Here is a 26,962-nt window from a genome sequence, read left to right on the forward strand (position 1 = left end):
AAAACGTCAGCCTCGAAACCTTAATGACTTGGAGAAGATCTGCGAAGAGGAGTGGGACAAAATCCCTCCTGAGATGTGTGCAAACCTGGTGGCCATCTACAAGAAACGTCTGACCTTTGTGATTGCCAACAAGGGTTTTGCCACCAAGCACTAAGTCATGTTTTGCAGAGAGGTCAAATACTTATTTCCCTCATTAAAATGCAAATCAATTTATAACATTTTTGGCATGCGTTTTTCTGGATTTTTGTTGTTATTCTGTCTCTCACTGTTCAAATAAACCTACCATTAAAATTATAGACTGATAATTTATTTGTCAGTGGGCAAACGTACAAAATCAGCAGGGGATCAAATACGTTTTTTCCCTCACTGTACAATTCACCTTTTTGTTCGAATAAGTGCCCTTCATTGTATTAAAAACGATTTCTAAAACCTCTGGGATGAATGAAAATGTATGTGCCCTTTAAAACAATCTCATCCTATATATGCGAATAGGATAACAAATAAAAACATTGTAAGTTTTAGATTTTGTGGAATAAAAAATGCACTTAGGATGCAAGAAAACAAAGTGTTGTTGAAATAACCCCAGACATGTCAAACTCATCGGCCTCATCAAACCTGCACTGACCAGTGTGGTAAAGTATGGCCAAATATACTCACGACTGGCACGGAGTGGAGAGGTATTCATCCAGCAGTAGATGTAACAAAATGGATGTACATGTACACAAAGTATCATACTATAAAACAATGCATACATCACACCGTATGGAATTCCAGCCAATGGCTTTTACAGAAACTTCGTTTTGGAAAACGACAATTTGACTGACATGCGAATAATATTTGGTCCCAAATAGAGTACAGTATGTACATCCGAGTTATGTCAGCTACTTCTCAATACAGTACATCGATTCTGGCGGTCTCTAGCGGTTGCAGTAGTGGCGTGCACCCATTGCATACAGCATAGACTAAAATTAGAAAAGTTTTGCTGGCTGGCTACGTGGACGTGATATCACGCACGGAGGGACGAGTGGGCCGCGAGTACGAATCGAAAAATAGATTATTACGCACGCGATTTGATGCATGTGTGCGAGCTTAAGAATATCAATAATCTTGATTTGAAGTTTTCGTGACTGCAGGAATCCATACTCTTTGGTTCTTTCGGTAAAGTCACGTAGGTAGAAAATAAAATAAAACAAATCACGACCACAAGCGGTCGTCATCAGGGGATGACGACCGCTTGTGTTGTGATCGAAACGTCGTTATTTGTTTTATTTCTAACAAACGTGACTTTACCGAAAGAACCAACGAGTAATATCAATATTAATGCGCCGTTCCGCTCGTCAGTCTTACCACAATGGGCTCTCAGAACCAACTGGCTTTTGAAAGATACTAAAACTGTACATTGTCGTGAAATGTAAAATCCACTCGCAGACGCACTCATAAAATAAGGACAACAAATACTGCCGCTGATGCCGTATATATTAAAGTAACTTTATTATAATGAAAGACAGGCAATCAGCCATGCTGCAAAAGGCAACTTGAAAGTGTGATTGCAAATTTAAAAAAAATCAACAAAAAATACTATAGCTGCAGACGAGTAAAATGTAGCAAATATCTGTAATAACTTAGCAGGCCCGAAAGCTCCCCACAGCCGGGTACATCTCCATCTTAACTGGTAAATAATCCAATGCGAGAAAGCACACGTGTCCGTCAGACTTCCAGAGTTCCACTTGCTTCTACGTACCAACTGCAAACCAAGGTGGTGGATGTGACGACTGAGTGGTTGAGCGTGGATGGTTGGGTGACTCTCCGTTGGAAGTGGTTCCACGAGGGTGGACCCATAGTCGAGTGTGAATGTTTCCGTGGCTAAAATGCGGATGGCCGAGTTTATATGGCTGAGCGTTATTGAGTATGGGATGGTTGAGTGTGGATCGGTGTATTATTAAATGGCTGGGGTGTGCATGGTTTTATGATTGAATGGCCGGGTCTGCATGGGGATGAGTGGTGAGGCATACATGCCAATTCCCTATGACAGCCTCTTCCACGCTTGGTCCATCACAGCAATGTCCCATTGAATGTGTGATCCGTGTACCTACATGAACCTGCAGTGACTAAGACACTCTAAACTTCTGCCTTTGTGTTGCTAAGCATGGCTCGGCTGATAAGGCGGCGAGTACCAGACTCGACTGCACATTTTTGTTTTACTAAAAATCGCTCGGGATAAACGAACAATGGGAATCTTGCAGCTGCCGTGCAACTTGCACGCACGGTTTAGACGATCCATCATGCCACGATCGCCATCGGGCATCCCTCGGCTCTACAGGGAGGAGGGGCCGCTGCTGGATATTATGAGCTTAGAGTCCAGACAGACACCTCGTCTTTCAGACAGACACATTGCCTGTCGTGGTCCAATTGCCCAGCAGCCACAGCAAGTTGTCTGCTATGAGCCCTGCACTGAGGTTTGGGAGTATGTACGTGACGGTATAAGCCAAAGGCATCGAAGCAGGTCCATGATATAGCTTTGCGTTTACAGCTCAAGGTCACTCAAGTCCATGCTTGCGTGTAACACATCTAACCCAGTCCGGTGTAACATGGGAACGTGGCGAATTGCATTGCTTTATATTATTCTCTGGAGTTATTCAAAGGCTGAAGGAGGCATGGCAAGTTGGGCAAATCCTGAACCTCTGACCACTTCATTTTGTGTTTTTGTTCAAACTTCCTAGAAGACGAGGAGGCTACTTTAGAAAACTAGCATTCGACAACATCTATAACGGGGTACAATAAAATACAGCAAAACAAACTTAAAGCGGTAAAGAAAGCCACGTGTATATATAGCACTCTTTATGGACGAAAAAAAACGTGGGTCAACAATTTGCACAAATGTGAGCTTTGAAAAGTTGTTACCAAGTATTTGGTTTAATCTTACCTGGACGAATGAAGGAATAATTAGGTATGCTAGCAGGCATAAGGCATTCAGCTCTGCTTCGTACCAAATGCTACAGACATATAAAATGAGGACATCTGACATCCTCACAGTAGACTGCTTAAGACCCTGCGTGCACAGGCAGTGGTCCTGCCAATGTCCCACTTCTAGCCACTTCGGGCTGACTTGTTGACAGTCATGGCCACGAGTTTTGGGGGCTCATCCTAGAGATGCTTAACAATCCACGCTCTGGCCCAATACAAAGGAGGGCTTGCGCTGGAAGAAAAAAAAACTTGATAACCCATATTTTTTAAGGAAATGTATGCTAGCTTCATATACCTCACAGTCAACCTGATTGTTATTTTATTGTATCATCTCCGCACAGGTGGAAAGTTCAATGAACTTAAGAATCCATTTGTTTCATCCACGACGTCCTCCTGCTCTCTACAAAAGCCTACTTTCTGGTAAATTCGATTTTGTCGATTATCAAGCTTTTCCAGGGTACCAAACAAAATCAACTCGCCAGGTGACACCACAAACACAAGTCCTGTTGGTGATTATTCAACGAGAAGCCGGAGCTAAATGTGGAGGTACAGAAAGTGTTGTATAAAAACAACTGTCTCGATTATTACGTATAAAAAAAAAACATTTTTTAAAGAAATTACTATTGCTCAAATATGCTATTGTATACAGTTACGCTTTCTCTCGGATAGGCTCAGTGATGCCATCACCAAAGTGGTCACAGCACGACGCTGGCTACTGCGGATCTTTACCATTCCAATCGAAGCCAAATGCCCGGTAAATTGTATGAGGTATTAAGCGCCTCGCGTTACGTTGAACTTCGGGACACTCGTGTCCACGTGGGTGATGGCGCTCACCCAGGAGTCTCTCGACAATGATCGCCCATAGAGATAGGCCAGGCTGCGACGCTGGCGTGCCCTGCCAGACACGGGCGTCACTGCCACCCGCGGCGTGCCACAGGCCCAATCCATAACTCACCTTAAACACGAGCCTCGTGTAACTGTGGCTTCCGAATGTCACGCATCGCTTGCACAACCATTAATAACGTTAAAAAAATACTATTTTCAATTTGTGGATCAAATTTTGTTAAGCAATTGGTCCAACTTTCAAAACAGTAGCAACATTATGATGAAACGAGTCCTGAGACTCGGTGAGGCTTTCCTGCGCAAGATTTATTATTATTATTATTAACTATCTCGACAATGTGGCTGCACGTATGGGGCTTAATTCCCAAACAAGTGGTTGGGAGGAGATGACGAGGTGGAGACATAAGGGACACATGATGGAGACGCAGGAGAGAAGGTCGCAAGGGAGTATTTCGAACTGGTAGGTGCGCATAGGTGAGCGCAGGGTGGCTGGGTGGGTAGGTAGGCGAGGAGCCGGAGTGTGGTCGGTGAGTTGGGTAGCGATAGGCCCCCGCCTCAGTTGCGCGGCTGCTGGTTGAACTCCTTGCAGATGTTGCTAATGATCTGCGGCACCACCTTGTACACAGCCTCGAAGTCGTCCACGAAGAACATGTGCTCGACGTGCGGTTCGGAAGCCATGAACTGCAGCTCCTCGCGAGCCGCCCACGCGATCCCAATCGAGTAGCCGATGATACCTGCAAGCGCACAGGGGATGCGCACAGGTGCACAGGTGTATCACCAACCTGGCTACCTGGCTTACACGCATGCAATATAATCACACTTTAGTTTCGTTAAATGTCCCTGTGTTTTGGAAACAAGGGTTGGTGTATCACGTGCAGATTTATGAAACACAAAAATATTGCTGGGCTATGGCAGCATTGGCATCACGTGGAGTGTGAACCTGGGTGGGTTCTCTCTGAGTATTCCAGTTTCCTCCCACATGTAAAACACTTCTTATACTTGAATTGGAGAAAATCTCAACGAATGAACACCACCCCCTCTGCATCAAGGCACTACAAAGATAAACATCTCCGTATAGCCTAAACAGAATTTTGGGCTAAGTGCTGTTAGCGATTTCCTATGAAGGCCAGGGTGGGTAGCCAGAACCACGCCTGGTCATCTTTGTCTCCCTAATGGTAACGTTTGCACACCGCACCAGGTACTCATTTGAGGCTGAGTCGACCAAGGACAGGCCCAGGTCCACTTCAGATAATCGTCACTGGTGTTGGCCGTGAGCGGGAATCGAACTCGGATTGCCGGGTTCTTAGCGCAACGAGCCAACGGCGAGACTACCTCTCACTGCAGGGACCAGCATAGGCACATACCTACACACAAGACAAAGATCCCTCGTATAGACTTAATATAATTTTGGGGCAAGTGCTATTCGCAAGCACCTTTGAAAGCCGACAAGGCACGCACGCATGCACACACCCACGCTCCTCACCTTGACTGTGCGCGGTGCTGGAGGGGCCCCTGACATCATCGTACGAGCGCCCATCCGTGATGATGATGAGGATCTTGCGCTTGTTGGGCTTCGAGGTGGAAAAGAGGTTGGCGATGGTGTAGCTGATGGCGGCACCGGTGCTGGTGCCGCCGTTCCAGTAGTTAACGCGCCGCACGGCCGCCACTACGTCGGCCTTGGTGGAGTGGTCGGCGAAGGCGAACTCGGTACGCTGCTCGTAGGTGTACTGCACCAGGCCGATGCGCGTCGCCGTGTCAGAGATGTCGAAGGCCTGCGAGATGTTGGCCACGAACTCGAGCACCGTGCGGAAGTTGTTGTAGCCCACGGAGCTGGAGCCGTCTACCACGAAGGCGATGTCGGCCGAGTTGAGGCACGTCTTACTGCACAGCAGCTGGTCCGTGTCGCACACGCGCTCCACCAGCGGGTTTACAAAGTCGTGCACCGCGAACCAGCTCGGCACCGAGAATGAGAAGAAGCCGCTCGTCCGACAAACGGTCTAATATAGGGGGGCAGGAGTGGGGGGGGGGGGGCGAAATCAAGGGGTCAGGGGTCAAGACCAGAGTCAAAGTTAAGGGTCGTGGTCAAAGGTGTGAATTTAGGTATTCATTGGATTTGGGGTAGGGACTAAGACTGGGGATAGAGTTGAAGATGGGGTGAGAGTTTACATGAGGGATAGGGGTTGAGGTCAAATGTATGAATTGAGAAGTGTTTGATTCAAGTCCAGGGTCACAGTTTGAGTCAGAGTTGACCACGGGACTAGGGCTGGAGTCAAGAGTTGTTGTGCATTGAAGTTGAATGGGTGCATTTGAAGACACCACGTGCTACTATATCCAGCCACAATGTAGTTTTCATCCATTAATTTTCCCAATTATTCATTGCGTTATTCACTATATATCTCTATGTATTTAGAATATGGTGTGCACCAGAGTGATAAACTGAACCCCCTTCATGCCACCAGATCACCACCCACTTACAACTGGGGATAGAGATCAAAGGAAAGCCTAATTTATCTAAAATCCACCACATCACAGATGTTAAACGTAAACAGCCAATAAGGATAAAAACCGTAGTTTGGTTGAGAATCAGGATGCACGCCCGTGCACTTGGACGCGCTTTACTAGGCTCTGGGCCTAGTCCGCAAGGCCCTGGGATATGTCCACGGAATTGTTGAAGATAAACAATTATTAATGTAAACCCTATACTTTTTCGCCGCGTTGTGCTCCGTGAAAAAAAATTCGAGGGTTGACAGTCGACGACGGCCCCGGGAAGGTCGGGAGCCACTGCTCTAGGGTCAAAGGTCGAGTGAGGCGAGCGCAGGCCGAGGATCGCACCTGGTTGACGTAGTCGGGCTCGGGCAGGAGGCGCTTCTCCTCGCTGCTCGCCTCCTCCACGGTCACCATGAAGATGTTGATGCCGGACTCTCGCGAGAGGCGCGCCGCGTCGCCCAGCTTGTCCGTGGGCCACCCGTCCAGCAGCACCACCACCACGTTGGGCGCGCGCCCGCGGTTGCCGTTTTCATCCAAGAAGACCGTGTCAAAGACCTCGCGAAGCCCGCGGCCTGTGTGAGGGCGAACCCGGCAGATGGGTTACGTCGAGGGCGTACGTGGGCATACAGTGCTTCCTGTCTCTCTATTTGTCTACCTCCCTCTGCCTATCCACCTACCAATGCCTCCGTCTCTTTGTCGCTCTGTCTACCTGGTGTATGTTGTACTGATGCTGTGTAATCCATGCTGTCAAATATGAGTTTTAAGGTTTTGCTCGTGTTAACAAAAATTTATCACCATAAAGTGACTTGATAATGAACATTTATAATTTCTTTTCCTGAGAAAGCAACAACGAATCTCAAATCTCTTTTTCTGCAACATGCCACGATCTGAAGTTTGGCCAATTCTATTATTTTGCATGTGGAAGGACATGCAGCATGTTCGCCCTTGCAATCAAAGGTATAACGTGCAACGTTTTGCACAGGTGCGCTCATCAACCCATTTGCCGTACTGCCATATTCAGGCCACCTAGCAACTCAGTGACTTTGGGAGTTTCCAATATCTCTATGATCCACCAACCATTACCTCTGAAGTGCTGGATCACAGACACTTGGGATTACTATAGCATGAGAATGTGACCGCACAATAGGATGCTGTACAATAACAGTTACCGTATTTATATTACTGAGAGGTAGATGCAGTCGATCAAAGGCAGAGGGGAAATAGGACAATCCTGGGCGTCGAACTTAGACAGGAGCTGGCAACCATTAGGAGTTATTTGACATGAATCCTCAATTCAACTGCGAGGTGATGAACACTGTGTGCGGTGGCAGAGCGAATGGGAAGAGTACTGCCCCCTAGTGTGAACCAGTGGTCACTTGAAGGAATCTCACAAGTAGATCTGTGACATCCATTTCCACGGGATGTTCTCCAACATGAAGGCTCGCACTGCTCGGAGACAGTTCCGAACAAATACACCCCGCGCCTCTTGGCATGACGCCGTCCGGATAAGATTCAGGGAAAAAGAAAGACAAACGATAACGTAGCCCGACGAGTGCCCCTCCCCTGGAGCTTAGTTCGCCCTCGCACTCGCTCACCCACGTTGGAGAGGCCACCGCGCTGCGGGATGTTGAGGATGGCGGCCGACGTCTCCTTGGCCGAGTTGTAGCTCTTGAGCGAGAACTCCGTCTTAGATTCGTCCCTTCGGGTTGGGAGTGAGCGCACGGGGAGTGTGCGTGAGAGGTAATGGAGAGCGCGGAGTGAGAGGGCACATTCTGGAGCACGTGTAGCCACGGGCCACCCTGACTAAACCCCTGGACATGAGGAGGGCTGCGACGTGGAGGTGACGATGAGAGGTGCGAGGGTGGTGGTTGTGAGGTGCAGCTCGGGAAAAGCAACTTGTGCAATTGGCCGCAAATGCAAGCGTGCGCTACATCGACATCCACAGACACTCGCCGTATATTGATGCGTCGATTAAAGTCGAATGTTACGCTCATTGCAATAAATAATGTGTGTAACAAATTGTTCATTAAGATTGATTACAATTATATCCAGTGGAGGAAACACTTCCAGGAAGGATGTCCACCACAGAGATGGAACCAAGAGATCGGCTCGTGTGCAGGAGCTTAAAAGGGCTGTTGCATCACGTGGCCGTGAGAGATGATGGCGGCTTGCAGAGGCTTTTATCCACCAGCGGATAGATCATAACTGGTGATGATATGCAACTGACACGAGTATGTAACACTTTGGCCCGCGGAGCAAACTAATTTATAGAAAACGAGAGAACAAATATCGACAAATGAATCGACTCGTGATGTCACATTTATGACACAACTCGCTGGATGGGAGAATCATAATGGGGAGCAGCGTCGATATCCCCCATGGCGGCACCAGTGGTGGAGGTGGCGGTGGTGGCGGCGATGGCACCGGTGTTGGCGGTGGTGGTGCGGCGCGTGCCGTACCCGTACTGCATGATGCCGATGGCGGCTCCCTCTGGGCCCACGCCCAGTGCCTCCGTCACTTTTACCAGGAAGTTCTTCTGGATGGCAAAGCGGCGTTTGCCGATGCTCCAGCTACCGTCGAGGAGGAACACGACGTCCACCTTGCACTCTGCAATCCACATGTACGCACACACAATGCGCACGCACGCAGCAAACGGTTCCACAAAACTTGATCTCCATGGGGACAGAAACCCCGATGCAGAGTTCTGGGTGGGCCTGATTCCAGCAGAGTCCCGAGCGGTAATGGAAAAGAGGAGTGGAGGTGGCACTGTCGCTACCCCCTGCTGAAGACTCAGCCCCCCCCCCCCACCCCCTCTTATAAATCTGAATAGTCAGCTGAGAAAATGTAGGAAAATATTGAAGGGCAGTAGTTTTCCTTCAGAGTTTACAGGTTCGATGAACACCCATTACACCGTCAACATTTGGGATGGAGTGGGCTGGACAAATTGCAACAATTCATGTCCAAGCAACAGGTGTCACAACCTTTATTCAGTTGGATACGCGGCGGGTGAGAGCTCGTCCAGAATGCCCGACAGTCAAAAGCAGATTGTATCGTTCCTCATTCCGTTGCGTGTTCAACGTCTGGTTTGAAAGTTCTGTTTAACCTTTAACTGTGTTGTGCCCAGCCCGAGTTCGCATAATGCCGCCCCCTCTGAACAAGGTCACGCCACGGTGGTGTCGCGTCGACGCGTGCGTGGTGTGGACCGTGGGAAATTAAGGAACGGAGCGGAGCGTCACATACCCGGGTTGCCTCCGCTCACGGCGTGGTTCATGTCGGGAGCCGGGGCCACCCGGTGTCCGCCGGCGGGGACGGCGGTTCGGCTCTGTCCTGCACGGCACTCGCACACGGCCAGGGATGGGTCGTTATGCACTCGCACATCCATCCGGCCAGCCTGCTAGGATGGCTGCGCTCTGCTGCGTTGAACCGCGGTGACCTCTGCGTGTGGGACTCGTCCCGAATCTCGTTGACAGCAGGAGGCGTGCAGTCATCGATTTGACGTAACAAGCAACGTACGTGGCTGGAGATAGCGAAAGTATTCAAGGTTGGCTGGGGACACGCGTATGACTGGGCCAACGTGGTGGGGGGAGGGCTGGACATGGCTGGGCGGGGCAAGAGATCGCATGGCAGGGTGGAAAGAGAGTTGGACTGGGAAGGGCAGGGCAGGGCTCACCGGGTATGCCAGACACCGCAGGCGGAATCCTTGGCGGAGGCCAAACGCCCGTGTCCGTCTGAGCACGTCCTGGGTGAGGGGGGAAAGGAGGACAGAGGATTAAGGGGAAACGTGAAGAGAGGAAGGGATTTGGGGAGACAGGGATTAGGGGGGGGGGATGTATGGGAGATCGGTTAGCGGGCTGAATTACAAACCCGGCGACCCGAGTTCGATTTTCTGCTCACGGCCAAACCAGTGATGATTATCTGAACGCGTCCTGGGCCTCCCCTAGGTTGACTCAGCCTCAAATGAGTACCTGGTGCGGTGTGTAAAACATCACCACTCGGAAGACAAAGGTGGTCGGGCGTGGTGCTGGCCAACCACCCCCTTGTGTGCCGTACCGGCCTTCATAGGTGCTCGCTACCAGCACCTGCCCCAACAGTCTGTTAAGGCTATACGGGGGATCTTTATTTTTTGTGTATGATGGTTTGTGTGTGAATGATGGTGTGTGTGTGTGTGATGGTGTGTGTGTGTGATGCTGAGGGAGGGTGGCGTTTGTGCACCACTGGACAGGTTCCGCAGGATTGGAAGGATGCCCTGTTGGTCCCCCTCTTTAAGAAGGGGGACCGCACAGACTGTAACAACTACAGGGGCATCTCACTCCTTAGTGTGCTGGGAAAGGTCCTGGCAAGGATTATTCAACATCGCCTTGCCAGGCACGCTGAGGAGAGGCTTGCGGAGCCCCAATGCAGTTTCAGGAAAGGGCAGTCCTGCACAGATGCCATATTTTCTGTTCGTCTGCTACAGCAGAGGTGTAGGGAATTCCAGCAAGACCTACATCTCTGCTTTATTGACCTGGTCAAGGCCTATAATACCATCAGTAGGCCTGGGCTCTGGGTTGTTCTTCGTGCTTTTGGAGTACCTGACCCTCTGCTCACGATCATTAAGGACCTTCATGATGGTTAGCGGGCCCGGGTAAAACTACGTGGCCGGGAGTCAGAGCCATTCCCTTTACACCTTGGGGTGCGACAGGGATGTCCTCTGGCTCCCACATTATTTAACATCTATTTTGACCACGTAGTTCGTGAAGCCTTCAATAGCTGTACCGGGGGAATCTCCATATGGTACAGATATAATGGGAGGCTGATCGATGCCCGGGTGCGGTCAAGGGATGGCTCCCTATTGCTCAACGATGTTATTTATGCCGATGATTTGGTAATAGCTGCTCATTCAGAAAAGGAGTTGGAGACGCTGCTGCTGAGACTGGAGCGTGCCACTAAGAGATGGGGCCTTACCATCAGCCCCACCAAAACTAAGCACCTGCCTGGGTATTTTGTACCATCGGACACTCCACCCCCACAACTCCCAATCGGTGATGGGGTAGTTGTGGAGAGAGTGGAGAGTTTCCCATACCTGGGCAGTGTGCTTATGACCGGCTCCAGTTTAACAGCAGAGGTCTCACTCCGAATCAGTCGAGCGGCAATATCTTTTCATCGGTTGCATAACGCTGTGTGGAAGCTACCTGGTCTGTCGCTCCGCACTAAGCTTCAGGTCTTCTCGGCCACGGTCATTCCCTCCCTTCTCTACGCTTGCGAAACGTGGACCTCCCTAATGGAACATCTTCTCCGGTTAGAAACATTTAGGCTAGCCTGCCTACGATCCATCTTGGGTTTAACTAGGCTGGATTGTGTGAGGAGCTCACAAATCCTTGAAAGATCTGGGCAAGGTCCCATCGGTGAGCTCCTCCGGCAGGCAAGGCTGCGTTGGCTGAGTCATGTCGCCCGTATGCCCAGCCACCGCATGCCGAAACAGCTTTTGTTCGGCCGGATCGAGGGGGCTAAACGGGCGCGGCACGGGCTAGAGAAGAGATGGAGTGATGTGGTACAGGAGGACGTGGAGCTGAGTGGACTTGCCGATGACTGGTACCAGCGGTGTCAAGATCGGCCTCTGTGGAGGAGGCTCGTGAAGGATGCTACTGGGCAGTTGGAGGTAGTCGCCCTCCAACAACAACGGAGGGCGGAGGAGCGACGCTCACAACAACGAGCAGAGCGCCGGGTGGCTAAAGCACACCAAGTTGGTACAGTAGGGGTGCATCAGCCAGTCATCTGAGTCAGTCGACTTGTGGCATCTGGGTCTACCCTGTGAACTCCTGCCAGCGGGCGTTCGACACTTCACGTGGCCTCAAGGTGCACATAGCCTGGCACAAGAGTCGTGGAGACGTCACCGCCACTTAGTGGCGAATGGCGGTTGTTGTTGTGTGATGGTGTGTGTGTGTGATGGTGTGTGTGTGTGATGGTGTGTGATGGTGTGTGTGATGGTGTGTGTGTGTGATGGTGTGTGATTGTGTGTGATGGTGTGTGTGTGTGATGGTGTGTGATGGTGTGTGTGTGTGCGATGGTGTGTGATGGTGTGTGAGTGTGATGGTGTGTGTGATGGTGTGTGATGGTGTGTGATGGTGTGTGTGATGGTGTGTGTGTGTGATGGTGTGTGATGGTGTGTGTGTGATGGTGTGTGTGATGGTGTGTGATGGTGTGTGTGATGGTGTGTGATGGTGTGTGTGTGTGATGGTGTGTGTGATGGTGTGTGTGTGTGTGATGGTGTGTGATGGTGTGTGTGTGTGTGTGATGGTGTGTGATGGTGTGTGTGTGTGTGATGGTGTGTGATGGTGTGTGTGATGGTGTGTGTGATGGTGTGTGATGGTGTGTGTGTGTGATGGTGTGTGATGGTGTGTGTGTGTGATGGTGTGTGTGTGATGGTGTGTGTATCCGGCGCTCACCGGGGCTCCCGGCCACCACGGGTCCCCGGGCCTCGTGTCTCGATTCGGCCTCTCCGCGGCTGAGCCCTGGGGGCACGGGGAGACGAGGTTTAGCGACGGGCGCCGACGGTCGTGCTACCACTCCTCCTAGCTCTATTCAACACGTAGTAGTCGGGCTTTCGCGACCAATATCCATAATGCAGGGGGGGGGTTTGGTGTTAGATCGCGTAAATATAAATGTGTCGTTAAACCCGCCACCACCCGACACAGCCAATTAGTAAGGGTTGTCACGTAAACAGAACACGCCAATTAGTTACTAGTTCAGCACACCGGTTTGTTAGAAAGCAAATCCACAACATTTACAATCTGAGTACGACGTTTCGCCAGTAATTACAACGAACGTCATCAGGCGGGCAGCCTACCTCGCGGTTGTCGTGATTGTACTCGGATTTAAATATGGAGATGTGGACACATGTGATCTGTAGCAATAGAATGACTTTCCCCGTCTCATTTCATATTTATAGAGCGCCTTTAGTCATCATTATAATCATTACCAAATGTGATTTATCCACTGCTAGATCCAGGCCGTCCTAAGCCATCAGCCATAACTTACGATCACGTGATACGACCATCAACATGAATAAAGGGGATTATTGTTCTGATGATCACCTTGGATGCCCCTGCAGTGTGGCAATGTTCAAGTGAAGGGACAGTCTACCCATACCCACCCTGCTTCTTGTCTTGTGGCTGTCCGGCACGCATGCCCTGCCTGTAATCTGCAGGCGACAAGCAGAGGACTATGAATCACCCTCGTGTCCCAGCTATTTCTTTCTGTGGCTCAGGCAAAATCGACCAGAAATAAAATACTGTACCATGCAGACCAGAACACACAATTGATATTAAAAAAAAGTTGTTTGTATCACAGGCTGTGTGTGGCACGCATATATATTGGTTGCCATCATCTAGACGTGCAAAGTATGCCGGGACGTCTTTGTCACGCATTAGGTTTCCAAAACACATGTTTTGTGCTGAAAAAATAGTTGCTTTTGGGTTAGATCGTGTAGGTACAATGTAATGTCAGAGGCATAATGTAAATGTTTAATTATATACAATGAAAATGTAACAATGTACCGAAATGCTCTAACCCAGAAGAACTCATTATGAGTCCTAACGTTGGTTGTGAAAGTCGGCGTGTAAAATTAACCTTCCTGTGCACGCTGAGCCCGAGTCCTCATTTCAAATCACGGAACTTCACATCGTCCCCGTGGCCGTCTTTGGCCACAAAAATGTGAACAGCTCTCCGCTGCCGTTCCACAATCCGCTCCCGTCGCGTCGTCTATTGCCGAAATATATTGTTGTAGACAAAACTGACTCTTTTACCGAGAACATCAGGGGCGGGGGGGGGGGTGGTAGGTTCGAAGTGGTGCACACACTCTTCCAGCGTCCTTGGCTATCGGTATCATTGACGGTTGCGTTGATTTTCAACGCCGCTACGCAAATATCTCACTTCCGATGAATTCCCATTGATATTGAGCCTTTCTTTGCACCCCTTCCTCCTCCTCCTCACCCCCACCGTCAAATACTGCGCCTCCTTTGCCTGTTAGTATTCATTGAGGATTCCCCGTACTCGTTCTCTGCGATGTTTACACGTTGTTAGCCCTCGGTTGTTGCTGCTGTGCTCACGCATCACCAGGGAATGTCCCGTGTACAATAGCCGGGCAGCTCACTAAACGGGATCATCATCCGTGTCACAAATCAAATAAAGTGAACACTCGAAACGGTCACCAGGCCACAGCGGGGTTTCGTCCCGCCTTGAAAATACCACTGACGGTTCAAATCGAAGGGCCGCCCTGATTAATGCTGCGGGTGTATTAACCGTAACAATACTACACGCCGCCTGCTGCACGGTAGACATTAAAGATGCTGCGATGTTATTCGCAGGAGAAAGTCGTTCTGTGTGCCGGCGTCATGGTCCAAATTTGCCAGGTTTTAGAACTTGGCTCGGTTGAAATCTGCACAGCAATCATCAACCCCCCCCCCTAGTGCACAAACTTGGCAGGACCCTCGTAAAAGGGAGTCATGAGACTCGGTGAGGCTTTCCTGGGTAAAAAAGCGTTATGTAGTAGTAATAATAATAACAACAATACTCTTTGGGTCTTTCGGTAAAACTTAGCTCGTGACTTTACCGAAAGACCCAAAGAGTATGAATTCCTGCAATCACGAAAGCTTTAAGTCTATAACAACAATGTTTGTGTCGCACGCTGTTGACCACACTGCTGCCTGCACCGATGGGTGGTGAGTGCGGTGGCGTTACACGCCCGCTGGGTCACAAGGTGGCTAAGGAGGTAGCAGGAGAGAGTACAGCAAGTAGGTTCACGACCCTTTCAATGTTATCCCCTCATATTTGTGGTGAGTTTTCTTCGAGTACTCGAGTTTCCTCCCAAATAAAATTACCAAACGTCCCAAAGTCAGGGCCCTCCTCAAAAAAGTGTGAAGGTTCAGTTCGCATTTTCTGGATAAATGTAATTATCATGATGCTGATTATAATTGCTGCTGCATACCGAACTCCACGCCACTAGGGCTCCCCAAACAGCCACAACTCATCATGGTGCTGTATGTACGCGAAACTTCTTTCGCACTGGACGTAGCCAACCGTCATAATCAGGGGTGCGGGGATGGGCAACAAATCACGAAAATAAGTTGTAAAGAAATTCGTTTAAAATCAAGATTTAAAGTGCATAGCTCCAGTGGCTTCCTCAAATCGGAATGGCGGGCGTTCCAGACGGTCGCAGAAACGCACCCGAAAGCGCGCGATGTGGTAACCGTCTTTGTTCGGTGGCGCGCCAAGAGCCGCTGCGATGATGACCGGAGTTCGTGTGATGGTTTATGTTGCTTATGATGTTGCTGAAGGTTGATGCCAACATCGACGATAATGACTATTATGAGAATAATGATTACGATTATGACGTTTACCTGCGTCTGCTTTCTTGCCGTTCGTCTCTCCACTGGGTGAATAAGTACCTGCAGGGTTAGGATCAGGGTCGTGGACGGGGTTACGGGTTGCAGGTTAGGGGGTGCGGTGTTAAGTGGCAATTAGGGGGTTTCTTTGATCGTTTGTTAGTAACGTGGCCGCTGGGTGAGAGTGGTTAGACTGACAGCGTCAAGTGGTAGTGGCCGGCTGGCTTGCCGATGACTCTCAGCTCAAGAGATTCAACACAATGATTAGTGCATGCAGGGCAATTCGGAGGGATCACAGTCTCTTAAGAGCCTCTTATGAGACTGTAATTGCGTGGTTATAAGTTGGGGACGTTAATGCATGCGCGTAACTGTAGATAAATATCGGGCTACATTTTTGTCAAAGTCAATCGAGCCAATCGTTACCGTCATCTTCATCCCTTCATGGTCGGAAAAAGAGAAACCATTTGTACGAGCTCAACGCATTCGTCAATAACTCTGTAGCCTCAAAAGGAAAATATATAACGGACATTCTTCATAGCATGTATATGGTATGAGGAACCATCGCCCGAAACGTCGCCTATGAAATATAGTTTTTTTCTTTTAAGACCACTCTGTTATTGACGAACGTGTTTGAGTTTTATTCTTTTGCTATTGTGCACCACTGCCAACACAGCAGTAGCAAGCATCACCAAATAATTTGCGTGAACTCCATCAGTTGCTGGGAGGGAAGTCGGCACCGCCATGGTAACGTGGAATTCCCACCACTATCCAAAAGCCAAATCGCAGAGATGATTACTCCCCACTGTCTGCTTACATTTGGCACGTGTTCTCTGGCTGCGTTCCGTGACAAATGCATCCGATGCTCAGGCGCGACTTGCGCACGCGAACGCTGCCGCATTTAAATGTAGAGGCACATCCCAGAAAGCAAGCAGCTCTTCTCCTGTATCTGCGTCACGCCTAGACTTTGGGTCCTGGCCTGCCCCGAAATGAGGGTGAAAAGTTTCATTCACAGCGGGGGGGAAAAAAGGACGTTGAAATAACTTTCGGGCACCGTAATTTGACCACCGTAGCTATCGGTGTCACCGCAAGAGTGACATCGATCGCTACGGGTTTGTGCACCCGTAAATCACCACAGTTACTCTGTGGTGAACCTGGTGGGTTTGAGAGGTCTCTTGCCCCCTCACTGTGGTTTTGTGCCTTCGGGTTGAGTTGTGTTGCCCCGTGCTCCCGCTCGCCAGCAGGCGTGTCGGAACGGAGGACCGATTTACCGACTAGCGACCGCGACACGCGTGCGCGGAGCCGTGCGGAACGCGCGTCCATCGCCACTGCTCAAACATTTGCCACGCAAATTGCGTTGCAGAATACGCGGCGCAGCTCGGCCAGGTCGGGGGAGGGCGGAGGTGGGGAGGGGAGGCAGCCTGCGAGGGGGGGGGGAGGTCACACGTCGGACATGAAGTTGGGAGGGAAGGGGGGGGGGTGCGGAGGGGGTCGCCGAGCCACTTACCCGGACGCGCATACAGCCGACCGCTGGCTACGTCGTATCCTGGAAAAAGCAAGCGGCACGGGTTGATGCGGGCAAGCGTGGAGACACAGCGACCCGGTAGCAGCAGCAGCAGAAGCTCTTTCACATGAAGGAAGGTAAACCGGTTCGGCGTGGACATTTCCGACGGATTCTTTGATGTTGAAACGTTTTGCAGGTGGGAAACTTAATTAAGGAGAAATGTCACTCGGGCGGAAAATGTAACCTCAGTTGGCGCTTTGGAGAGTTCGGCCCAAATGAACTGTCAGCAGTTTCCTTATTTGTCCTTATATGTCTCGGGTCGTGTTTATTGTGGATTAATGGGGGCCTCGTAACAATAATTTTCCACTCTCGTGATTTGACGAATTGCCACGATTCGGTGTCACAATTCGATGCACGAATCGACAGCAGTATATTTGTCATTGTTTGGTGAACGTAGCGGCCTCTGATAGCGGCAGGGGTCATACGCCACCATTACGTACAAGGTGCACGAATCGGAAATAATCAATTCTCGCCCGCACGGTTCGATACATAGATCACAAGCACGAGAACCGATTGTAATTAATGGATTACAATGCACGCCGAGTACAAATCCTACAACAACAAAAAACCCCACACAAAAAAACAAGGGCTCAATTGGGCTGAACTCTGAAATGATTCTTAAGCGTGTTAGGTTATCCGTGCCACTTCTCCTTAACGAACCGTTCGCGTGAAGCCAGATTAGAGCGATCTATTTCTCAAAACGTTGCAGATATATAGCCCACCTCAAGTGGGAGTTGGTAGTAGTGTGTGTTTTTGATGGAATTTGCCACAACTGTTGAATGAAGCCGATTTAGACAACCTCATGTGAAACGGGGCTCGTCGGGAGGCTCGCGCGGCATTCCACACGCGCGCAACGGCTTTCGCGGCGAGGCGATGACTTCAAACAACCGGCACGGAACACTTTAAAATCAGGACCCCCTCGAGCTGCGCGAATATTAACTCGTTTTAATCTCGACGACGGGGAGGGGCGGGGGAGGGGCGGGGGCGGGGCAGAGGGCTTCTCTCGGCACCTCCCGCTGTCCTCTCCACAAATCGCGGCAAAAAAAAGAAAAATCGGCATAAACGACCCGATCGATGGAGGGCCTTTCGTTAAGAAGAGGCGTCTCTCTGGACATTGTAAAGTTCGCGTGTAACCGGCACTGGCCCCGCGTGAACGCACAAGGCCTCGTCGTCACACGGCACCTCGGGTGTTCATGGCCAGCACCACGGACAGCTCCCCCGCACCTCTCGGAATCGATAAAAAAAAATCGGCGGAAGCCCCCGGCCGCCGCCTCTGCTCGAATCTCGATTTCAGTTTTTTGGTGTGGGCCACGGCAACAGCTGTAGCTGTTTGAGCAGCTACGAACTGTTATTTACGTAGGGCGCAGAAACGCTGCAAAAAAAATGCTTTAGCACCATGGTCACACACACTGCACAAGTTCATGACGATGATGCCGAAGCATTTTCCGACAGGATTGCAATTTTCAATATTTTTGTTTGTTTACGTTTTAAGGAGGTTAACGAACTAGAATGGACCCCATCGAACAGGATTCCTAGGGTGGACAAAAGCTCTCCGATTTGTTAGTTGCCCGTATGACCACCGCGTGAGAAAAGCCACGACCACGAGCGCAGAGCCCAGGGCTGAGTTTCAAAGCCCCCAGAAGATGGGGCCCAGCTTGGGGAGAGACTATGCTGTTCGTTCTCGCGTCAATGCAGTATCATAGACTCAGACACAGTATCCGATTTCACACCAAGATTAAACGTGTGCAGTATTGTCGAATGTTAGGATGCAATCATCAGCCAACTGAACGCGAGCCATAACAGCACTTGGGTGCCATGGGTCATATACTTCACACGTAGCGGACAGCATTATTTCCCCCAATCTGTAGTCACACCTGTCCATCTACAGCTCGAGGGGCCGGTGTCTGGTTAATTGAGGCCACGTGCAGCCCGGCGAAACATGCGATGCGGTACAAAGGATAACCCCATCCGCCGTGCGTTTCCATTCATACGCGCGTCTCGTTTAAGCATGCCACGTTAACTACTCAGTAACACGCACCGACTACTGCTTTTACTTTATAATGGGCAAGGAAAAATTGCCAACAGATACCCAGTAATAATGCCCTCTTTGTATCCAGCAATGTAGTCTCACCGAGTCTCAGTACTTACGAAGAGGGTCTTGCATTATTAGGGTGTGTGGCCAATTCCAGCCACGAGGGTTTTGGCAATGACAGTCACAGCGTGTTTGCCGGTTAGTTAACGGGGAGGCACGAACAAGCAATTAAGGGGGAGCGTTTTCGGAGTGCTTAAACGACGCTTGAGAATGAATACACAGCGGTGAACGGATCGGTCCTTCACGACCCGGCGTTCACTGAGCAATGTACCATTATCCTGAGCGTCGTTTTGGACATTATTAGTACTGTTGCTTGAATTTTTAAGAGTGTGAAATGTTCAAGGTTATTAGTAAAAACACCGTGTTTGGGAACAGCACACAATGGTGCATCATGGGACTACCGTGTTAATCCAAATTCTGATAAAAAATAGTTTGCCGTTGCTGATTGGAATCGAACATATTTCGGAAAATCAATTGAATTAAAAAAAAAACATCTCCTCTGTTCAAATGTATACTGCTCATCGTCAGATTTTATGTTCGGATGTTCACAATTTTTGAATACGTTTGGGCGATAAGTGGATGACAATAACTTGAATATAATTGCGATGAAAATGTGAATTGCGATCGCGTCTAAACGCGACCGCACGTCAGGACGCTGAGCCTCATGCGCATTGGAAAGGCGGCGATATTTTGGTTAGTAAATTTGGCGGTACGCGTCGCACATACCGGAGAGAAAACGCTCGGGAAACGCGGAGCCACAGGTTTCTAAATATTTGTAAAATTCTTCAACGCATGCATCCTGCCAATCTAGAATGGAAAGGCGAGCAGGAGTTAGGGTTGAGCCTGGTTCCTTGTGTCCGTCACTTTCAACACACATGACATACACAACACACACACACTCCATCTCTCATTCTCGTAAGCTGTACCCCTGGCAGCTACACGAGCACCTATCCAGTAAGGCCGGAATGGAACATGATTTATGGGTGTGATGTGCAGGGTTGCCACCTGACCCGGTTTGACCCAAAATAGTGAGTCAAGTATGTCTGTGCATATGTTGAACTTCTTACGCACCGTACGTGGGAAACCTGTACTCCTATCAGAGGTGCAGGCAGGGATTGATTCGTACAGGAAATCCTGGTGGTGCTATTGCGTTGGACCTTTATTACACAGTTGACCTCGGCCGACTGAGACATATGCACGGCAAAAAGGTGGCAAACACGCGTGATGTGGACATTGTCACTCAACCACGGCCACCTTTGTCTCCCCAGTGCTGCTTTTCCTGATCGCTCCACCGCAAAATTTGACTCATTCTCGGCTGAGTCATTCTGGAGGATTTCCGATTGCAGGTGACATGGGATTGTAGCATCAGTAAATCTGTCTCTCCCCCAAAATACGCCATGTAAACAGTAAAATTGCATAAAATGTACAGCCCTTTGTCAACGCACTGCTGTACACAGAGTATAGTAGTTGACACAGACATGCGCATACATACACGTGCACACGTATGTATATACTGCACATGTAAATGACGTTGCCGCTTCCTCAAGCAGACCATGGTGCAGATCATTTGAATAAAGTAATTAATTTGTGGAATTCTCCATTTTTGGTCGCCGAGATGAGGGAAGAATTTCACTTTAACGTGACACTGGGCTTCGGCCCTTCCTCTTTCTCAGCGACAACACAAATGGATTCCTGCTGTAATTAGTTTATTCAAACGCGCTCACATTGACACGGTATATGCAGCACGCACAGGCGTGTCCACGCAGCACCACGGTGAAGCCGCCACGCGTGCACGGTCGGAGCCTCGCACTCCGTGCGAGCCACGCGTGCGAGGGCGCTGTACTCCCTCCCCTCTCCGTGTGCGCGCGTGTGGATTCTGCGTGTGCCGAGCGCGGGTAAGTGCATTCATTTGCCAGTCGTCTTAGTCGGTTTTAATCCCAAAACACCTGGGTCTGTCCCGTGACCGCCCGCCATCAGAGAGCCTATGATACTTCACGTGGGCCTCAAAGTGCACCAATCCTGGCACAAGCGCTATGGTGACGTTACCTCCACTTAGTGACGAACGGCGGTTGTTGTGTGGGTTCTGTGTCTGTGTGTGTGTTCTCTGGGTGTTTGTTTGCATCGATCCGGTGAGCGTGGGTTTGGTGTGTGTGTGTGTGTTCGCTGTATGCCAGGTGAGTGTACCTGTGTATATGTGTGGCTGTACACGTGTGTGTGTGTGTACACGTGCGTGTGTGTGCATGCACGCGTGTGCGTTCTCCACTCACTGGAGGCTGCTGCACTCTGCTGCTGCTGATGGCTCGCCCTCCCGCCCGCACCTGCACGCAGCCGGTGTGTTAGCGCAGCTTCAGCTGAATACGCGAAGCCAAAGGCCAAAACGGCTGCTGGCTGTCTCTGAGCTGCAAAGCCTGAGCAGGTTTTGCCAGCGTCTCTAAAATATATATTTTTTTAATCGCGAAGGTCACGGTCAGCCGTCCTCCACATTGCCGTCCTGAACGTTCAAAATGAGCCGGTGGGTGACGTGGCCCAGCCAGCAGGGAGCAGCGATTTGCCGCGCCTGTTTCGGAGGGTTCGCGGGATCGAGCTTTTCACGGCCGCTCTGCTTAACATCGCCGATTCGTTAATCGTAAAATACTCTGCGCCGCCTGCTTCGCGAGGGGGACGTTACAGATCCCGTGGCGTCGTTCGAAGAAGAGTAGGCCGTCGTTTGCCAACGCTATGGTCCAAATCTTAAGACAATAATTCGCATGTTACTCGATCGGGAAACACTTCGCCAGTGTCACTCGAGAACATAGCAGGAACCCTCCACGAACAAGGCCTTAAAGACGCTTTGCTGGGTAAACCAGTGTAAAGATGATGATGATAAGAAGAAGAACCGGCCTCAGAGCAGTGAAGTCACTGGGACGCTGCAAGGGCACGCACCCGTCCGTGACGCTAGCGTGCGTTTGATTCTCAACAGGCTCGAGCTCACGTTGGAGGCAGCCCCGCACAAACACCCTGGGTGTGTAGCGACAAGAGCGGAGCAGGCTCTCGCTTTCCTCGGGGTTTCTCTCCCCTTTATCAAGCCACGCCGCATGGAGCCCTCACCTGTGCTGGGCCCCGTGGACTGGCTCAATCGATCACCTTCACCTGCGCAGAGCGGGGAGAGTGGTGGTGGTGGTGGTGGTGGAGGGGGCGACGGAGGAGAGAGGGGAGTGGAGAGACAGCAATGGGGGAGAAAGATAGGGTAGGGGAGAGAAGGCAGAAGAGAGGGAAGAGAGACAGGGGGGAGAATGCGATAATACGAATGAGACGGTGAGTAGAGAGGTAACGAGAGAAGGTAGAAGAGAGGGTAGGAGAGAGAATGTACGGGAAGAGAGATAATCGAAGGATGAGAGAGTAGGTGGAATCGGGAGTAGATGATATAGGGAGGGGGATAAGGAGAGAGTGCAGGACCAAAGCAAAGAAGAGGTCATGAACAGCGATAGGTAGACGAGATAATTTAAGGAGATAATGAGATCATTAAAGAGAGGCGATCACAAAAATAGAGAGAAAAGGCGCACTAACGAGAAAGGGAGATGAGGTTACACCATGTTTGAAGGCGGCACGGTGACAAAAGCTGCCCATTGTGTTCTCGTGCGTGTGTGTGTGTGAGACGGTGCGAAAACGTCACGTGTAAACTTAGCCACGGGGTCATTTACAGAGCAAGCGCAGCGCCCCGCGTGCCTCCACGGCGTGCAGAGCGCTCGGCTCGCAATCGGACGAAGGGGTTCGTAAGTCGAACTCCCGATGTACGGGCGGACTCGGCCCTACATCCCCATCCCCCCACCGGGTCGGCGATAGGGGCAACGTGTGCCCGTGGCTCCTTCGTCCCAAACGCCACGGAACGCTGCAGCAGTACCCCACGTCACTCGCTTACGTCAACAGCGGACAGCAAGGGGAGTTCAGCTCGGGTCGCTGCCTGCGGCTCGGTAGGAGCACAACCTCGCATCGTCCGATCGCAGTCGCGACAACTGCACCAAACATCAATCGTGTCGCGATTCTTCGGCTCCCTCGAGTTTAAATGTAAGGGGTGCTTCGCCTTAGGCTAGCGGAGCTAGCGAGTCGACGCAAACGAGACGGCACAGGTGAAACGATGACAGTCGGACGATGTGAGTGGGCACAGGCGAGACAACACGAAGAAGACAATTTGGAATCGATCGCCGTTCGTCTCGTTCGGGTTGTTTCTCATTCCTGCCGTGTTGCCGTTTGTACTGTGCATCTCATTTGTCTCGTCCGTCTCGTCGTGTACCGCCTCGGTTATTGTCCCGTGTGCTACGGCTGTCCCGCTCCCTCCTGCCTCGTCGTCACCTTCCTACTCACTGGCGCTGTATCCGTAGAGGAGGCTGGAGGAGGTGTCGCGCCCTGTTGCACGGGGACACACAAGGCACAGCATGCGGCACGCACGCACACAGCATGCGATACGCGCACGCACGTGACACATACAAACAGCATGCGACACACACACAAACACACAACATGCGACACGCGCACGCACGTGACACATACAAACAGCATGCAACACACACACAAACACACAGCATGCGACACAAACGCAACATGCGACACACACATACACAACATGCGACACACACACAACATGCGACGCACACGCACAACATGCGACACACACAACATGCGACACACACACACATCATGCGACACACACACACACATCATGCGACACACACAACATGCGACACACACACACACAACATGCGATACACCGTCACAGGCGCTGCAGGGGCCAGTGGCGGCAGTGAGGAGATGCCGCAGTTGGATGAAATGGGGGTGTAGGTCGAGTTGGGGGTGCAGAGGAGTGAGTGTGCAGTTGGAGGGAGGATGCAGTTGGAGAAGGGTGCAGTTGCAAGTAGATCGAGGCGCAGTTAGAGTGGGGCTGTAGTTCGCTTGCGGGGGGGGGGAGGAGGAGGGGCAGTGCAATCGAAAGGGGGTGCAGGTGGGTGCAAGTGGGGTCGGGGGCGCTGCAGGTGGGGTCAGGAGGTGGACGCTGTGGGGGCGAGGGGGCGTGCGAGCACAGCGACGAAGGGCTATGGCGCATCATCATTCATTCTGGGCGTTGATGTTAATTGGTGCTGTGAGCGCTCCTTCCCGGTGTTCACGCTGCATGTCTTTGTGTTCACGCTGCATGTAAGGTGTTCACGCTGCATGTAGTGTGTTCACGCGGCATGTAGTGTGTTCATGCTGTATGTAGTATGTTCATGCTGCATGTAGTATGTTCATGCTACATGTAGTATGTTCATGCTGCATGTAGTGTGTTCATGCTGCATGTAGTATGTTCATGTTGCATGTAGTATGTTCACGCTACATGTAGTATGTTCATGCTGTATGTAGTATGTTCATGCTGTATGTAGTATGTTCATGCTGTATGTAGTATGTTCATGCTGCATGTAGTATGTTCATGCTGCATGTAGTATGTTCATGTTGCATGTAGTATGTTCACGCTACATGTAGTATGTTCATGCTACATGTAGTATGTTCATGCTGTATGTAGTATGTTCATGCTGTATGTAGTGTGTTCATGCTACATGTAGTATGTTCATTCTACGTGTAGTATGTTCATGCTGTATGTAGTATGTTCATGCTGTATGTAGTGTGTTCATGCTACATGTAGTATGTTCATGCTACGTGTAGTATGTTCATGCTGTATGTAGTGTGTTCATGCTACATGTAGTATGTTCATGCTCATTGTGGTATGTTCATGCTACATGTAGTATGTTCATGCTCATTGTGGTATGTTCATGCTGCATGTAGTGTGTTCATGCCACATGTAGTGTGTTCATGCTACATGTAGTGTGTTCATGTTACATGTAGTATGTTCATGCTGCATGTAGTGTGTTCATGCGGCATGTAGTATGTTCATGCTGCATGTAGTATGTTCATGCTCATTGTAGTATGTTCATGCTGCATGTAGTATGTTCATGCTACATGTAGTGTGTTCATGCTACATGTAGTGTGTTCATGTAGTATGTTCATGCTACATGTAGTATGTTCATGTAGTATGTTCATGCTACATGTGGTATGTTCATGCTACATGTGGTATGTTCATGCTACATGTAGTGTGTTCATGCTACATGTAGTGTGTTCATGCTGCATGTAGTATGTTCATGCTACATGTGGTATGTTCATGCTGTATGTAGTGTGTTCATGCTTTATGTAGTATGTTCATGCTGTATGTAGTGTGTTCATGCTGCATGTAGTGTGTTCATGCTTCATGTAGTGTGTTCATGCTACATGTAGTGTGTTCATGCTGTATGTAGTATGTTCATGCTACATGTAGTATGTTCATGTTGCATGTAGTGTGTTCATGCTACATGTAGTATGTTCATGTTGCATGTAGTGTGTTCATGCTGCATGTAGTGTGTTCATGCTGCATGTAGTGTGTTCATGCTGTATGTAGTGTGTTCATGCTACATGTAGTATGTTCATGCTGCATGTAGTGTGTTCATGCTACATGTAGTATGTTCATGCTGCATGTAGTGTGTTCATGCTGCATGTAGTGTGTTCATGCTACATGTAGTATGTTCATGCTGCATGTAGTGTGTTCATGCTGCATGTAGTATGTTCATGCTGTATGTAGTATGTTCATGCTGCATGTAGTATGTTCATGCTAATTGTGGTATGTTCATGCTGTATGTAGTGTGTTCATGCTACATGTAGTGTGTTCATGTTGTATGTAGTATGTTCATGTTGCATGTAGTATGTTCACGCTACATGTAGTATGTTCATGCTACATGTAGTATGTTCATGCTGTATGTAGTATGTTCATGCTGTATGTAGTGTGTTCATGCTACATGTAGTATGTTCATTCTACGTGTAGTATGTTCATGCTGTATGTAGTATGTTCATGCTGTATGTAGTGTGTTCATGCTACATGTAGTATGTTCATGCTACGTGTAGTATGTTCATGCTGTATGTAGTGTGTTCATGCTACATGTAGTATGTTCATGCTCATTGTGGTATGTTCATGCTACATGTAGTATGTTCATGCTCATTGTGGTATGTTCATGCTGCATGTAGTGTGTTCATGCCACATGTAGTGTGTTCATGCTACATGTAGTGTGTTCATGTTACATGTAGTATGTTCATGCTGCATGTAGTGTGTTCATGCGGCATGTAGTATGTTCATGCTGCATGTAGTATGTTCATGCTCATTGTAGTATGTTCATGCTGCATGTAGTATGTTCATGCTACATGTAGTGTGTTCATGCTACATGTAGTGTGTTCATGTAGTATGTTCATGCTACATGTAGTATGTTCATGTAGTATGTTCATGCTACATGTGGTATGTTCATGCTACATGTGGTATGTTCATGCTACATGTAGTGTGTTCATGCTACATGTAGTGTGTTCATGCTGCATGTAGTATGTTCATGCTACATGTGGTATGTTCATGCTGTATGTAGTGTGTTCATGCTTTATGTAGTATGTTCATGCTGCATGTAGTGTGTTCATGCTGTATGTAGTGTGTTCATGCTGCATGTAGTGTGTTCATGCTTCATGTAGTGTGTTCATGCTACATGTAGTGTGTTCATGCTGTATGTAGTATGTTCATGCTACATGTAGTATGTTCATGTTGCATGTAGTGTGTTCATGCTACATGTAGTATGTTCATGT

At 49.6% G+C, this 26,962-nt stretch overlaps 1 protein-coding gene across 9 annotated transcripts in view; it reads right to left on the minus strand.

The window, feature by feature from the left end:
• Window positions 1-1,467: 1,467 nt before the first annotated feature.
• The window catches only part of VIT (vitrin), a 57,372-nt gene continuing 31,877 nt past the window's right edge, over window positions 1,468-26,962 (minus strand). For 2 of the 9 annotated variants that reach the window (XM_032947828.2, XM_032947829.2), the window contains 15 exons: window positions 23,651-23,692; window positions 22,397-22,438; window positions 21,577-21,627; window positions 20,036-20,116; window positions 17,161-17,199; window positions 15,672-15,719; window positions 13,427-13,474; window positions 12,720-12,785; window positions 9,965-10,033; window positions 9,535-9,621; window positions 8,754-8,901; window positions 7,890-7,993; window positions 6,640-6,866; window positions 5,291-5,804; window positions 1,468-4,541 (listed from right to left, as the gene is read on the minus strand). In XM_032947828.2, the coding sequence (XP_032803719.1) occupies window positions 4,363-4,541; window positions 5,291-5,804; window positions 6,640-6,866; window positions 7,890-7,993; window positions 8,754-8,901; window positions 9,535-9,621; window positions 9,965-10,033; window positions 12,720-12,785; window positions 13,427-13,474; window positions 15,672-15,719; window positions 17,161-17,199; window positions 20,036-20,116; window positions 21,577-21,627; window positions 22,397-22,438; window positions 23,651-23,692 (1,745 nt within the window). In that variant the 3' untranslated portion in view covers window positions 1,468-4,362. The remainder of the gene's footprint in view (window positions 4,542-5,290; window positions 5,805-6,639; window positions 6,867-7,889; window positions 7,994-8,753; window positions 8,902-9,534; window positions 9,622-9,964; window positions 10,034-12,719; window positions 12,786-13,426; window positions 13,475-15,671; window positions 15,720-17,160; window positions 17,200-20,035; window positions 20,117-21,576; window positions 21,628-22,396; window positions 22,439-23,650; window positions 23,693-26,962) is intronic. The other 7 variants (XM_076065079.1, XM_076065078.1, XM_076065080.1 and 4 more) reach the window with 7 other exon arrangements.

This window comes from Petromyzon marinus, chromosome 6, assembly GCF_048934315.1.
Source record: "Petromyzon marinus isolate PM22_M1 ecotype Great Lakes invasive population chromosome 6, UKy_Petmar_22M1.pri1.0, whole genome shotgun sequence".
In the NCBI taxonomy this organism is placed as follows: Eukaryota; Metazoa; Chordata; class Hyperoartia; order Petromyzontiformes; family Petromyzontidae; genus Petromyzon; species Petromyzon marinus.